This window comes from Cololabis saira, chromosome 1, assembly GCF_033807715.1.
Source record: "Cololabis saira isolate AMF1-May2022 chromosome 1, fColSai1.1, whole genome shotgun sequence".
In the NCBI taxonomy this organism is placed as follows: domain Eukaryota; kingdom Metazoa; phylum Chordata; class Actinopteri; order Beloniformes; family Belonidae; genus Cololabis; species Cololabis saira.
This window is the reverse complement of record NC_084587.1, coordinates 32,326,586-32,342,631: the sequence shown is the minus strand read 5'-3', so window position 1 is coordinate 32,342,631 and position 16,046 is coordinate 32,326,586. Positions and strand designations below refer to the sequence as shown.

At 41.9% G+C, this 16,046-nt stretch overlaps 1 protein-coding gene across 3 annotated transcripts; it reads right to left on the bottom strand.

Annotated features, from left to right (window-relative positions):
- Positions 1-2,826: 2,826 nt before the first annotated feature.
- LOC133452343 (E3 ubiquitin-protein ligase TRIM58-like) lies at positions 2,827-15,525 on the bottom strand. Of its 3 annotated transcripts, XM_061731596.1 has the most exons (10): positions 15,033-15,525; positions 13,975-14,163; positions 12,709-12,804; positions 11,915-11,995; positions 10,786-10,938; positions 8,676-8,835; positions 8,458-8,496; positions 7,102-7,167; positions 6,415-6,492; positions 2,827-4,145 (listed from the first exon to the last, which is right to left on the bottom strand). In XM_061731596.1, the coding sequence occupies exons 1-10, from the start codon at positions 15,426-15,428 to the stop codon at positions 3,565-3,567; spliced, it is 1,839 nt and encodes a 612-aa protein (XP_061587580.1). In that variant the 5' UTR covers positions 15,429-15,525; the 3' UTR covers positions 2,827-3,564. The 3 variants fall into 3 exon arrangements, with proteins under 3 accessions (XP_061587580.1, XP_061587589.1, XP_061587592.1); XM_061731605.1 differs by lacking the exon at positions 7,102-7,167; XM_061731608.1 differs by lacking the exon at positions 12,709-12,804.
- Positions 15,526-16,046: the final 521 nt, after the last annotated feature.

The following is a 16,046-nucleotide window of genomic DNA, read 5'->3' as shown; positions in this document are numbered from 1 at the left end:
AAGTCATATGACAGCAGACTTCCGTGAGCTGGTCACGTGACGAAAACTGTCAAGCGACATAAAAAGCACTGCCTATTATACCCTCAGTGAGGGCTGTCAGGCAAGAACCTCTGGCCAAACGCGTAAACCGTAACAAAGAGTGTATCTGCTGTAAGATGACTTCCTCCCACATGGAGAAAAACGAGAGGAAAATCTTATTTAAAGTAAATCTATGCCTATTGTGACGACCCTCTTTGCCTTCCTGCCTTGTGGCTGGTCTTCTCCCTTGCAGGTGGCAGTGGGAGGAGCTGAGGGTCATCAGAGAAGTGGCAGCACCTGTGCTCAATGAGCCTTTAAAAAGCTCTGGCTGCTCACTTATCCCCTCTCTCTCATCCCTGAGGCAGCATTTTGTTTGTGGTTTGGTTTTGCTTTAGTTTTACACCTTACACACATACACCCACATTGTTTCCCGCATGCACTCACTTACACCACTGCACTGATCTACTGACTACACACGCCATACTTAATACCATACCATTCTTCTTTTAGCTTTATTATTTGGTATTATTTAATAAAAAACATTTTTGATTGACTTTCCTTGTGTTGCGTCTCCCTCTTTGTCATGGCCGTGCAGCCCGGTTCCTGACACTATTAATTTCCCGTTTTCTTCTGGGTTTTAAAATGATCTGTTGCTGAGTTATTGTATTATTTTGATAATTTAACTCATGTAAGGAACCCATCTAAGAACATTTAGATATAAAAATATAACTTTGAAATATAAAAGCGATTATTTTGAGTCATCATTTTGAGACTTAAATACTGAGACATCAAGTCTTTTGTTTTCCTTTTCTTTTAAAAAAAAATAGTTTGGGTTATAGCTTGAATGCTGTTTCGGTTCAAATGAAATATCCAATGTCTGACCTGAAGCTGAAGAAGAGCATCTCCCCTGAAGTAATAAAAAAAAAAAAAACTGTAGCAATGTGTTACATCTAATATGTCATGACGAAAATGTCATAGAATGAGGTACCTTTCTGATGAATTCAATACTATTCAAAGAAAGTTGAGGTACAATTGACACTATGTTGTTTGAGCTACATTTGATGCAGCATCTTGAATACATTTCAAGTACGTTTGTGGAACTGAAAGTCCAACTAGCGGTAAGCACTGGTCGTGTTCAGGGCCGTAACAGCCTCCAGAAACAAGCCTACTGAGACGGCAGCTTCGTCACAAGTTTGTTTCTTTATTTGGAAAGGAAATATATAACTTTATGCTGCTATACAAAAACTAATAAAACACACACATACAGATTAAGCTTTTTGAAGGGAAGAATCAGCTTTCCATATAAATATTAAATAACTGCACAGAAACGTCAATCTCATGGTTGCTCCATCATCTGAGCCCCCGTAAGTGTGATAAAGGAAAATCAGTTAGTTGTGTTTACAGTGGTCACCCTGTTGAACACTTTACAATAAAGTCGATTTACTGTGCCCAATCGATTGCGTTGTCGTCGGCATTTACATTCATGGGGCATTTCTTACATTTTCTGGTTTAAAGGCATCACTCAGTGATTGGTGAAGGAGATCTTCTATAAATCTTCTGAAGACACATTTAGAAGAGTACTGAGACATTAGAACTTGGGGTGTTATCTAGGGATGCAGGACATTTAAAAGTAGCACACGCAACTGAAAGATGTCTTTTAGACCCAATTAAAGTGTAATTTAACTGTCTTCCACTGACAGAACTTTTGGTTGTGTGCACATCTTTCAGGCACTTAGGACACCAACTGCATAGACACGAATGCGGTATCATGTAGGAGAGGAAGTATCCTTCTAATTGATGGTTTTCTCCTTTGAAAGGTTACATCAACGTGGTTGACGCGTTGAAAAAAGACAAACCGTTTTTGATTGTCTTGTACTGGTGTTTAATGGAGGCATATTATGCTCCCTTTTTTCAATATTAATGATTCTCTGAGGTCTTAAATGACACATTTGTGACACGCATCACTGAAAATCCGAGAGATGTAGTGAGGTAGCTCGGTTCATAAAAGGTTGATTTTGGAGGTCAGGTCATGGACCTGATGCCAGCTCTCTTTATGTTACGACTTTTTTACGACCCACAATACAGGAACAGCAAATGTTACATGATGCCATGGTGGGTGGCAGTAACATGGAAAGCTGGATAACTAACCTGGGGCCTCATTTATAAAGCTTGCTTGTGCACAAAACAGGGCTTGAAAGATGTGCACGCCACCTTCTACGCAAAGGTTGGGATTTAAAAAAAAAAAAACTAACCAAAAAAATGTGTGTATCTTTACGCCAACCCTGACTCTAGCGCACGAACATTTTGAAGATATGGGCAACTGGCGACGCAGGAGGTGAGGTGGTGAAATGAAGCCAGATTCATGTCATACTTTTAATGTCATCACATATCAGACCTAATCAGACTAATATAATAGCGCTGATCGTGTCCCTCTGTGTTTGAAGCACAGCGTCAGCGCTTGGTTCGCTCTGGTGCTGCAGGACACGCCGGGGCCGGGAACCTCCTTGTCACGCACCGCTTCCAACTGAAGAGTGACTGAGGACATAACAAATAAGTGCCGGGCCACTCTAGGGAGCCCATAAAGACACTCAGATTTTTTAAATATTATATATATATATATATATATATATATATGAGTTTTACGCGCGCGCGTAAAGCCTAAATTATGGTTCCGCGTTAAAACGACGCAGAGCCTAGGCTCTGCGTTGGTGTAACGTGGAACCATAAATCAGCCTTAAAGGTTTCACGTGCACGCGTAAAACTCATTATATATATATATATATATATATATATAAAAGAAATCCGTGTCCCTTTAGGGGCTCCGTATCTCTTGGCCTCCACCTTCAAATCACACCACTTCTTTTTTTTCTGCAACAGATCTGCGTTTAGCGCAGCAACGACGTGCTGCCACTCACTCACTTTATTTTATACTATTTATACTTTTACTGTGAGCACCAAATAATGTGGTTTTCCTGGCCTCCACCTCATCCACAAGATCTCGATCTCAGTCTCAGTGAAATTTAGCGGCACGGTGGCTCGACACGTCTCGCGCAGTAGAAACAGGCTGCAGGAAGCCGCTGCGCATGCTCAGCAGGCTCATTTATATGCAAATACAGTCATCAAGTTCTTTCCATTGCCCATTTATGGTAGAGAGTGGGCGTGTAGAGGGCGGGGTATGAGCCAAATTCACTTGCGCAACCTTCCAGCTGGACTGTGATTTATAAAGCGAACATTGCGTGCAAGTGTGCATGCACGCGGTTTTATAAATCCAGATTTTTTTGTGCGCATGCCATTTTCGCCTTTTGGGCGCACGTGCACTTTTAGTATGAATCCTACTCACTCTTTTATAAATGAGGCCCCTGATCTGGATCTGTGACGTCTCGGACCAACCCAAGAGAATGACAGATTGTCAGACTCGGGCTGTCCGGGGCAAGGTGACAGGGTTGGGTTACACCTGCTTTGATTTGAGTCATTTCAGACACTTGAATACGTGCTCAGTGCAGCTCCGTGCAGCTAAAGTTAACGCCCTGTCCTACAGCAGATATTTTAAGGGTCCTGGGGGAATGAGGGAGTTGTAATTGGATTCATTAAGCGTGTTGCAGATGGGCAGATGAGCAAGGTGGAGTCCAGGTCCAGACGGAAAGCCGGGTACAACGGCTGAGAGAACTGGCAATGGAAAGTGTGTAGGAGGACCACCGTGTCTGACACGCTGTAGAAGGACAAGGAGCCCTTCTGGCGCTGTAGGAACACACCGATCCTCGGGCAGGGCGGCGCAGCCACTGTGGTCTTGCGGTTATCGTGCCAGGCGGCGTACCCAGCATGCGTGCACCTCAAGCGCCAGGAATTCTCGTTGCGCCCGAGCAGGCAAGGCTTTCCGCCACCTTTGCGTCCAATTGCTTGATAAGTGACACCAATGTCTATCCATCCTCCGCCCCTCCACTCCACCTCCCAGTAGCTGGCGTCACTGAACCGGCCCTCCCTGCACAGGACTTGTGCCATTGAGTCAAAGCGATGGGGGTGAGGGGGGTAGGACTGCAGATCCTCGCCACAGTGGGCGCCTTGAAGCCCATCCAGGAGGATCAGAGTCGGGTGGGCTGTGTTGGGATCCAGTGACAGACGGCAAGAAACTGAAATAAACATAAAATCAAGGAGGGTTTAGGAGGCAGGAAGACTTTTTTTTTTTACTTTAATGTTCAGAAAATGAAACCATAATTTTCTAGCACAGCACTATTTCACATATTTACACATTTCTTGAAACAAGCCAAGGAGTTCCCCTCTCCTGAAAATCCCAGCATGCTCTGAACAGCCCACACACCAGTGGAAATTCCTTGCTGCTGATCTCCACACAGAACAAACAAACACACCAAATGTACCAGCATGCTACTGTAATCAATATGATACATTTTGACTGTAAGTGTCTGAGACGTGTCCACAGCTCTGTCATCCACAACATCTCAGAAATAAGAAGCAGACTAAAGACTGGCTGACCGACAAATGAGTCGTCAAGTATTACGGGCCGACGGTCTGTCAGGGAAGGGACAAAAGGAGCACACAAACCTAATCCTCAAAATGAATTATTGATACATAACAAGGTGTCGGCACACCATGGTCATGTCAGCTGGCACAAACTGATGCACTGCTTCACGTTATGATCAGGGGTGCACACAAGCCGGTACTCGAGGGCCAGTCTACTGCACGTTTTAGATGTTTCCCTGCCTCAACACTACCCTGATAGACAAGGCTGTGTCACCAACAGAGTTGTGTAAACCTTGATGACATGTTGATGATGACCAGTGATTAGAATCAGGTGTGTTGAAGACAGGGAAACATCTAAAACATGCTCGGCTTGGGTGCACCCCTGGTTATGATCTCCATCATTAGGGCCCGAGCACTTACAGTGCGAAGGCCCTATTGTATCTGTAGGAATTTTTCTTTATTCTTCTTTCTTTCTTTCTTCTGACGAAAGGAGGGCCTTTTTGCCACCCTAAACGTGCCCAAAAAGTCACCAAATTTTGCATGCAAGCCAGGCCTGGCGAAAAATGTGATATTTAATGGTTTGCATTAATGGGCGTGGCAAAATGGCTCAACAGCGCCCCCCGGAAAACTTTGTGCTTCAAGCCCCACAATACGGTTTGACGGCATGGCCGAAACCGAACAGGAAGTCTGCTATTTTGAATTAATTGTGTAATTTTGGCGCAATTTATGCCATTCCTTCGGCAATTAATACGGCCCGAACGGTAACCAGGTGTGTTATACATCAAAATGTGCGTCTCGATCCTGCGACAATGCGCAGTACTTTTCTCTTTCAAAAGTGTTACCGTGGCGACGCTAGATGCCAAAAAGCGTGCACCCCCTTCATCTGATTGGTTCAGACAGAAAAAACTTTGTGCCTCAAGCGCCACAATACGGTTTGACGTACATGAACGAAAATCGGTACACATCTGTATCATGTCGCAACTTAAAGAAAAGTCTCTTGGCGCCATAGCCGAAACTGAACAGGAAGTTGGGCATTTTGAACATTCTGAATTAATCGCGTAATTTTGGAGCAATTTATGCCATTCCTTCAACAGTTAATACGGCCCGAACCGTAACGTGCACCCCGGTGTGTTATACATCAAAATGTGCGTCTCCATGCTGTGACTATTACTTTTCTCTTTCAAAAGTGTTACCGTGGCGACGCTAGACGCCAGAACGCGCGTCCCCCCTTCATCTGATTGGTCCATATTTGATAGTTCCCCAAAAGTCACCAAATTTTGCATGCAAGCCAGGCCTGGCAATAAATTTGATATTTCATGGTTTGCATGAATGGGCGTGGCAAATTGGCTCAACAGCGCCCCCTAGAAAACTTTTCTCTGCCATAACTTTTGAATGGTTTGACATAAAGAGTCGTGGGTGGTGTCATCGGACTCGGTATTGAGTCCTTGACCATAATTGGTGAAAATTATCCCCGCCCCTTTTTCTGATTGGTTGTCCCTATTTTTTATTATTTTTATTTATTCGGTTCTCAACTTAAGTATATTTCATAGACTTTCCTTATTTATTTGCCTCCTCAAGATTATTTGCGCTGAAGGTCATCTTTCTGGTTGAGGATGGTGTGGTGATGAAGGCCAGCACAAATCTCAACTGGATTTTTCCTTTCCTCTGAGTTGAGTTTACATCTTTTTTTCTTGTGCCTGCAATCACTTCTTCCCCCCAGTTTAACAAAAACAAGGAGACATGAGGAGACACAGGTGTTAACTCAGGTTTGTTAACTCTGTGATGAACTGGTGATCTGTCTCAGCTGAACCCCGTCTCTCGCCTCGTGAGAGTGGGTGCATGACGGATCAAAAAAGAAGGGAACAGCTTCTAGATGGAAGGTGAATTTAAGGATGATTAGAAGAAAGCTGAAATACTCACATCTGAGAAAAACTGCCCTCATCCTCTGATCAGCTGACTGCAAGGACAGAGCGGAGAGGGGGAACGATAACCCCCCTGCTATAAAACGATGAATGACAAAAATACTTTAGGGTTCTGAAAAAGAATACGAACAAAAGACGAGGAGAGTCAAACAGCTTACATTATTTTAAGTTGCAGAGGAAAACAAGACCAAAAGGCAAAAAGTCTGAGAAAAGTTTTATCCTCGCTGTCTACATGCATGGAGCAAAGGAAATTATCGCAGAGCAAATGGGAAACATGCATTTTAGTCGCTGTTCGTGGTACCAACAACTAGGAACCAAACACCACAATAAATTATATACATTACAGGCAAGCATAGGAATGGTTGTCACCGTGAAAAGTTAATATTTAAGCCACTATGTGTGGTGTGAACCTTAAAAGTCACTTTTTGCTAGGTTGTGATTTGTCATCAATTCCATGATCATTTCCAATCTCTGCTTCGTTAGAAAGTCTGCTGGCATCTGCTGTTAAGGGAAAGGATTATTCCCAGTCATCCTCAAACTCAGTCACAGCGTTTTCTTTTTTCTTTTCCTACACATAGTGGCTTTGATGTCAGCATTGGTCGGATTTGCCCCAGGTTAGTCTTAAATTGTGTTACATTGAAGCCTCATTTCAGAATACCAGTCCACCTTATATAGTTCCACTCACCCGTACTGGTGTGTTGCCTTGCAGGTTGACACTGTGGAGGTTTGGAGTTCTCAAGATTTGGCCCACCTCCCAAACACAACAAAATTAATCCTTTTTTTTTATATGTATGTTTTTTCTTTATAAATTTTAACAAAAAAATTAAGTTATTACCAAAACGACACCCTTTAGTCAGACAAGTCTGAGGTCTGAGCCTTTTTTTTTTTCTTCTCTCTCTACACTTTGCAGACAAGTTAGCTTGAGGCAAAAATCCAACGTCTGTTCCTTGAGTCAAGTGAATACCGTTTACTATAACTTCTAATGATATTAAAAAAAAAAAAACAGCACACAAAATGTGATTTTGTTTTGTTTGTTTTTTCTTGTTATTGCTAACTAAAACAGACGGTAAACCTATCCTCTAAGACAAGTCCTCAAAATAGTAGGTTTCCTATCAAACGTCCAATTTGTGGATTTTAATATTACCTCAAGACCCTTCATTTATTGATCCATATTGACAAAATTCTGAATATTGCACTGCCATATTTCTACAGTAGCCTGGAATGGACAATTCAAACACGGACCCTGAGACTTTAGTGCTCACTGTACTTTTGTATGAGTTCTCAAAGAGATTGAAGCTGGGGCACTCAGTTGGCTTTGTGCTACAACTGGTCCCACTAGATGTCACTAAATACTACACAGCTGTCTGAAGCAAAAGCAGAGCAGGGGACTATTTTTTCAGGGTGCCATCATGTGCCGTGATGAGTTGGAGGATACGGGAATCAGAGAGTGCAGTAATGACTGTCCTAGAACCAATGACTTGCCTTACAGGCACCAGTATTTCAAAATAATCACACTTTTGCACCTCTGGAGACCAAATTACTGGTAGTTTAGTGGATTTGATTGCTTTTAACCATATTTATCTACCATTATTTTATGTGGCTTATTCAAGTTATTGCGACGTATTCAAAAGGTGACCTCAGATGTTTATATACATTTTAAAGCAAAACATTCAACCCTGTTCAGACATTTAGATTCAGAACATCATTTGACTGACAGATCATCATCACTATGCGTCATTAGAGTGGCTTTTTATGAACATTTGGACGAAATATTAGTTTAAACATTATGATTGATAGTTTCTTTTACCGTTTCTGAAGAGTCCTGATGAAACAAAACTATTTGAGCTAAAGTTAATTTTAGTGACGTTGACAGGCCCTGACTGGACACATCTGCATATATTAGAATGAGCAGAATTAAATTTTCATGGTCATACAATGTTTTTGCTTTTAAATCTCAAATATTAACCTTCCTTTGCTGTGTTTAAAGTAATATTAAAAGCTCAGATCTGACAAGTGTGTGTGTAACGTTTCTTCTGCTAACCTTTTACACACTCTCCTCTAGGGGCGTGGTTCTCTGTAACTGAAAGAGAAACATCATTAAAGCATGAAACTGACTGTAATCCCATCTAATGCAGAACATTTTCAACATGTAGATGTCCAGATAAACATGAAATGTATACCAGGTTGTTATCATGTTTTGTCATATAGAATATTCTGTCATCTTTGGGGTGTTTACTGCTGGCTGTAGGTCTAATGCACCTGCATGGCTGATATTGTCAACCTCCTCCCTGCAGACTTCTTCCATGCGACTGCGCAGGTTGCAGAGAGCTCTTCTCGCACCACTGAAGGCCTCTGTAGACAGGCTGAACACTCTGGAGGGCCGATCAGTGGTCAGAGGGACACAGAGCAGGGGCGCTGCCTAGGACGATACAAACACAGCGGAAACTGCATCACAACTGGGCGGTGGGACTGGTGCTGCTGCCGCCAGGCTGGGTGGGGTTGCAGTTTGCTGGCCCTGTTGCTCCTAGTAGCACAATTGCTGTGGATGGGGTGGGGGGTCCCTGATCTGACATCCCTTTGTCTGATGAAAAATTAGGGGTGTCGCATGTCGCAACTTAAATAAAAAGTCTCTTGGCGCCATGGCCGAAACCGAACAGGAAGTCGGCCATTTTGAATTAATCGTGTCATTTTGGCGCAATTTATGCCATTTCTTCGGCCGTTAATGCGGCCCGAACCGTAACGTGTACCCAGGTGTGTTATACATCAAAATGTGCGTCTTGATCCTGCGACGATGTGCATTACCTTTCTCAGTCAAAAGCGTTACCGTGGCGACAATAGACACCAAAAAGCGCGCCCCCCTTCATCTGATTGGTCCATATTTGATAGTTCCTACTTTCTGCCATAACTTTTGAATGGTTTGACATAAAGACTCGTGGGTGGTGTCATCGGACTCGGTTTTGAGTCCTTGACCTTCATTGGCATGAATTAGCCCCGCCCTTTCTTCTGATTGGTTGATCTGATAGTTCCTACTTTCTGCCATAACTTATGAATGGTTTGATATAGAGAGTCGTGGGTGGTGTCATCCACTAAATGTCCAGGCCTGAAGAATCTACATGCAAGTCATACAAGTGCTTCCACTGCAGCACGCCTGAACGTGCACAAGGGTGCCAGGGCCCGTTCATCGCTGCTTGCAGCTTTAATTCCCTTTTACACCTGAAACTCCAACTCCACATAAAAGGCTAGTGGGCTGATCGTGTGGTATCTCAGTCTGTCTTACGTTGTATGTCCGCCCTCTCTGTAACAACCCACCTCACATTCACTTACATCACATTACACAAACTGCACTCATCACTGTCCTGTCTCCTTCCTGTCCTTTTATGTTTCACATCAGTGGTTTTAGTCTTCTCTGGCAGAATCAAGTTTCATCTGTTAATGCATTTTGTTTGATCCGACTGATAAAAGGACTGGTGTAGGACACTTTCACTCTCAAACACACAAAAATTAATAACTGCGGCAGGATTAAAATGCATATATACAGCTAAAAAGGTTTTTTTTTCCCAATTAGGCACTAACCATTGATACACTATATGCAGACCAAAAAAAAAAAAAAAAAAAGCGTCATAACTTTGCCCTGCTGCCGCCACTTTCATTGATCCCTTGTATAATTTAAAATTGAAAGCACCACTAAGGTAAGTAATGTCTCAGTGTTGCTTTCAACATTTGATTCTGCTCCTAATCCTTCACCTAGTGGGTTCAGGTGAAGGACAGGAGCCCCAATTGCTAACCTGTCATGTCAAAGTGTCACTGAAACCCACACTTCCCTCGCTTTAAAAATCCAGCCACTAAGGAGTCACAAACCAGTGGTCTCAGTGTCGGTTCTAAGCTCAGGTAAACAGGGAGTGTTGTTTCAGAAAAGGCATATAACATGATTACGGCAAAATTAATATGCGGAACACGATGATCTGATGTGGTGAGCCCCTGAAGGGAAAAGCTGACAGAAGTTGCTCTGCTTCGCCTCTGGATCTTTCTAATCACTCCCCCTGGTGAGCTCTCATGGGCTTTAGGATGCATTTATGATACGTTAGCTAATGTGTGACTCGTCTTTAGAGAGTAAAGCTCTCAAGAGAGGCTAAAAGCGTCTCATACACAAGTGTCTATTTAAATACAACTATAATCACAGAAGGTTACAAAAAAATATATATTAATAAAATGAAACAGAAATAGGATACATAAATCACAAAAAATAAAGTGTTATGATATTTCTGTCTTACTAAAAAGACCATCATCATTTGCATTTTTTTTGTTTTTTACTCTAACCTAACTGAGCATGTCTATGCTTTCACTTGTATGAACCACGAGGCTTCCCCACCTGTAAGAAAAGGCTGTTGTCTTCTGTCTGCAGAAGCTGGCTCATCTCCTCGTCTTTCCCCCTCAGCTCCGCCAGGTCGTTCTCCAGCAGCTCTACGTCTCGTTGGGCTCTTCCGACCACTGCTCGCTCCTTCGCCTCCAGCGTTGCTCGAACCTGTGAGGCACAAACGGGAGACCTGGTCAAGTAACGGTACACTGTTAACCCGAATAAGTTCACAGAACTCAAATATTTTTGTGTAACTGATTACACCAAAATATTTAAGTTATATTTTTAAATATTCCTCAGTTTATAGTCTGTGCGAAATACACTCAAAATGTTCTATTTTCCTCAACTACTATAGTTACTACTATAATTCATACAGTAATGGTGACTTCCGGTTCACGAATGAACTGCAGATTTGCCAAATATCACTCCACTCATCTTAATCTTGTAATTCATGTTTTGTTTGCCACCAGTTTGATGCCTAATATTGGAGTCCCTACAAAATTCCTCAGTGCTGGTAAATATCATTACTTTTACAATTACAGCCAAAGCTTTGTGTAAGAGGAAGACTAGGATGACTATTTTAACTTTTGCTGAGACTTCTAGTGCCATCATTTTCAATTCTACTACAAGTGCCGCTGTTCTTACTAGTACTACATGGACTTTTTACATTTTTCCTTTTACATTTGAAAAAAAAAAAAAGATGTGAATGTATGCTCTAACCTTTAACTCAAGATGTTTAACTAAAGCATGAAGGAGTCTCTTGATTGTAGATTTTGACAATGAGACACCTACCGTTTCCTCACCTTACCAGACTATTGTTGACCTTTGCTGATAATGTTTTTTTTCCCCTCAACAAGGAATGGATTCTGTCATTATCCACTTTAAGTGTCTTTCACGCCTTGTGATGATGTTGGGCTCACCGGTGTTTTCTCTCTTTTTAAACCGTTGATTTGTCCACACCTACGTTTTTATTCTCTCTCCTATGGATTGGTTTATGTTGAGACTTGGTTTTGGTAGTAACCTCAGTCAAACAGCTGCCCATTGTCAACCTGGTATCAACTCCACACTTTTTATTTGAGGTAACAACGGATGCTGGTCACTTAAACTGAAGATAATACTTCAGTTAATCATCTTATTTCCTCACCTCAGCCTTAGTTTTCTCCAGACGCTGTGCCATGTCAGCAAACAGGGCTTCGCTGTCCTCCAGAACCACAGATGCCGAGAGCTGAAACACAACGAATCAGATACGTGAACAGTTTTTTAAGCTCAACTCCAACAACGCTGTCATTTTATGTCCTAATATGAGTGAGTTCTGTGAAACTCTCGGCCCCTGATGACGGTCGAGGTTCAGAGGAACACTGAACAGAAAAAAAAGAAAAAAACACTAGTTGTCACCTTGACAATATGTGTGTGTGTGTGTGTGTGTGTGTCATACCCGTCATACCGTTTTGCCTGGGAAACTACCGTATTTTACCCCTTTTTCCCGCCATCTTCCCGTATTAGTATTTTCACGTTTAATAATATAATCATTTTAAACTGCAAACTGAATTGTCACTAGCCTCGCGAGATCTGCCACCTGCCAAATGTTTCACTTGAAGACAAGCAATGTGTATACAAACTGAAAATATTTAATAAATAAGTGTGCTTTAATTCCCCTTTGTGTTTTCATTGAGGCTCTATTATGGGAATTACATACATGGGAATGTCCACAGCATTTGCGTGTCAACAAAGGTAGAACTATCAGGCTATATGACCACATTATTGTAGTTTGTAAGTGATTGACAGGTAGTTATTTTATATTTCTCGTAAATCTGTCTTAAAAATGTAAGATACTGGTCCTCGGTTGGGCTGGTGAGACAGTGGGTGGCGGAAAATATCCCTTATTTTTAAATCCAAAACTTGAGAGGTATGGTGTGTGTTTCTGTGCAAGAGAGTCACCTTGAGGGACTCCAAGCTTTGCTGAAACTCTGCCAGCTCCCTCTCACCAGTCTGTATCCTCCCCTGGACCATCCTCTGAGACTCCTGGAGCTGCAGCTGACAGTGACAAAAAAATAAGAAAGACTATTAATAGCCAGGCATTGAAAGCCATTCTGATATCCATCCATCCACCTGACAGTCTTGCCTGTACCGGGCGAGGTAATCTACAACTAATAATCACTCAAATATGATATATTTATTCCACAAATATGTCTAATTTGACAATTATTACTCTACTCTAAGCCAGTGAAGAGAGGATAAAACAGGAGTGATGTGTTCATACCTCTTGGTTTTTGTTAGAATTCTGGCCGCAGCATTTTGAATAAGCTAGAGTTTATGTAACACTTGCTTTGTTAGTCCTGCAAAAAGTCCATTGCAATAATCCAATCTACTGGAGATAAAAGCATGAACCAACTTTTCAGAGTCTGATTGTGACAGAAAGCATCTTACTTTAAATATATTTCTGAGATGATAGAAGGCAGTCCTGGAGACATTAGCTATGTGTTTCTGGAAGTTAAGATCAGCATCTAACAAAACACCCAAGTTTTTGACAAGTTCACAAGGTTTTACTGACAGATGAGTTAATAAAGGGAGAATATGTTGCCTCAGAGCACTTGGACCAACGAAAAGAATCTGTTTTATCCTCATTCAGCTGTAAAAAGTGTGTTGTCATCCAGTGCATGATATCTGCAATGCATTGACTGGGCTCAAATGATTGGCAGTAACAGATACATATAATTGTGTGTCATCAGCATAAGAATGATATTGAATATTATGATGCCGAATGATGGACCCAAGTGGTAACATATATAAATTGAAAAGTAGGAGGACCTAGAATTGACCCTTGTGGGACTCTATATTGAATGCTGACATTATCAGATTCATAGCTGCCGACCGAAACAGAGAAAGATCTACCACTTAGATATGATGAAAACCAGTTAGGAACTGTGCCTCTGGGCCCAAACACTGTTCAAGGCACTGAAGTAGCATGGCATGGTCCACAGTATCAAAAGCTGCACTAAGGTCGAGAAGTAATAGAATAGAAACTTTGTGGTTGTCTGTGTTAATCTTCAGATCATTGATAACAGTTTCTGTACTGTGTTTTTTCTAAAACCAGACTGGTACGCATCAAACAGGCTATTATATGACAAATCACTCAAATATGATATATTTATTCCACAAATATGTCTAATTTGACAATTATTTCCTGCCCATCATTTCTGGTACCTGTCTCCTGGCTCTCTGGGCGTCCACCCCGCTGGCCTCCTCCCGGTCCTCGCACAGCGGACAGTCCCCGCTCCACACCGGCTCCTCCCCGGCCTCCTCGGGCTGCAGACCCAGGCGGTGCTGGGCACACAGCCGGTCCGCCAGACCCTCCAGCGCCGCCACCAGCCGGTGCCGCCTCAAGGTGCCGACCTATGGAGGTAGATTTGTGTCTTAATTATTCAATCAAACAAAAGATCAATCAAAAAATATATTTTCAATAAAAAAAAAAAAAAATCACTTCAATCAATCAAAGAAAAACAGTGTTTGAATGCAAAAAAATATTTGAGAGCCAAAAAAAAATTGCATTTGAACACTTTTTTTGGATTTAAAATATTTTTTTTGATTTGAAGTGAGTTTTTTTTGATTGAAGTGAAAAAAGTTATGAGGTCTTTTTTTTTTTTGATTGAATAACTTGTCACTCAAACATGTCTGTCTATGGGCTGACCAATGGGGAAGCATCCGCCCACTGCGGGATGTTTGTGTCAAAATGATTCAATCAAAAAAAGAAAGACTTCAAAACTTTTTCCACTTCAATCTAAAAAAAATAAATAAGTTGAAATAAAAAATTTAAAAAAAATCACTTCAAATCGAAAAAAATATTTTAAATCCAAAAAAAGTGTTCAAACGCAATTTGTTGGGTCTCAAATATTTTTTTTCTTTTTTCCTTTGATTGAAAAAGTTTTTTTTTATTGAAGTGATTTTTTTTCCATTGAAAATATTTTTTTTTCTTCTTTTATATTTTTTCTTTTTTGATTAAATGATAAATACACAAATGTCCTATCCATAATATGGCCCAAACACAAAAGAAGAGTACTTCAATCAAAAACGTTGCTTCAAACTTCACTTCTATCAAAGAAAACATTTCCAATCAAAGGAAAACAGTGTTCAAATGCATTTTTTTTGTCTAAAATATTTTTTTGCATTCAAACACTTTTTTTCTTTGATTTAAAAAAAAAATTTTTTAATTGAAGCAATCTTTTTTTTGATTGAATAATGAAGACACGGTTGTCCCTCCGTACCTGGCGGTGCGGCAGGACGTGCAGGTCGCAGAAGGACGCCAGACACACCAGGCAGGACCTGCCGGCCCGCAGCCGGCTCTCCGCCGGGCAGAAGTCGCAGGGAACCTCCCCGACCGCCCCGGAGAACCGCTCCGGCGGCCCCGCCGCCTCGCTCAGCGCCAGCTGGTCCACCACCTCGGCCAGAACCGTGTTCCTGCGCAGCACCGGCCGAGGACTGAAGGTCTCCCGGCACTGGGGGCAGCGGAACTCCGGGGACTCCGCCTGGTCCCAGTAGTGGCTGATGCACGACATGCAGTAGGTGTGTCCGCAGGAGATGGACACGGGCTCTCTCAGCAGGTCCAGACAGATGGCACACTTGAACTGGCTCTCGGCCACGGCGATATTAGCAAAAGCCATGTCGGCAATGGGGTTTTCCTTCGTTGATAGTTGACTTCTGAGCCGCCTCTCGTCTCCCTACTACTTCCGAGAGAAAAAGCTTCCCAGTTTTCCAATGTTGTTGTGAGAGAGCGAGGCGTGGGAAACGTCCTTCCGCATTTACAGTGGAGGGCGGTTCGCCCTCAACGCTGTCTTGTAGGCAGAGGTGTCAAAAGTATTCACATTCATTACTCAGGTAGAACTTAGAAGTATAGATACTAGAGTTTAAAAATACTCCTGTAGAAGTTGAAGTATCAACTCAAGTTTTTTACTCAAGTAAAAGTATAAAAGTACTGGTTTCAAAACTACTTAAAGTATAAAAGTAAAAGTAATGTAAGGGGGGGAAAAGCCATTAAGGACAAAAGCCATTGAAAATGAATGCTTAGTATAATGCAAATATATTAAAGAAACATATATGTGTACTATTGAGCATTAACATGTGTTTCAGAGAGCAGAAGATATGATGACTAGTTGCCTATAAGTTATTGTAATGGAGCAAAAAGTCAAACTTCAGAGGCACGTTATCATTAATCCTAACCTTTATTGGAATGTACTGTACATCCAAGTTTAGTTGCAGGAATCTGAGGACAACAGATGTAA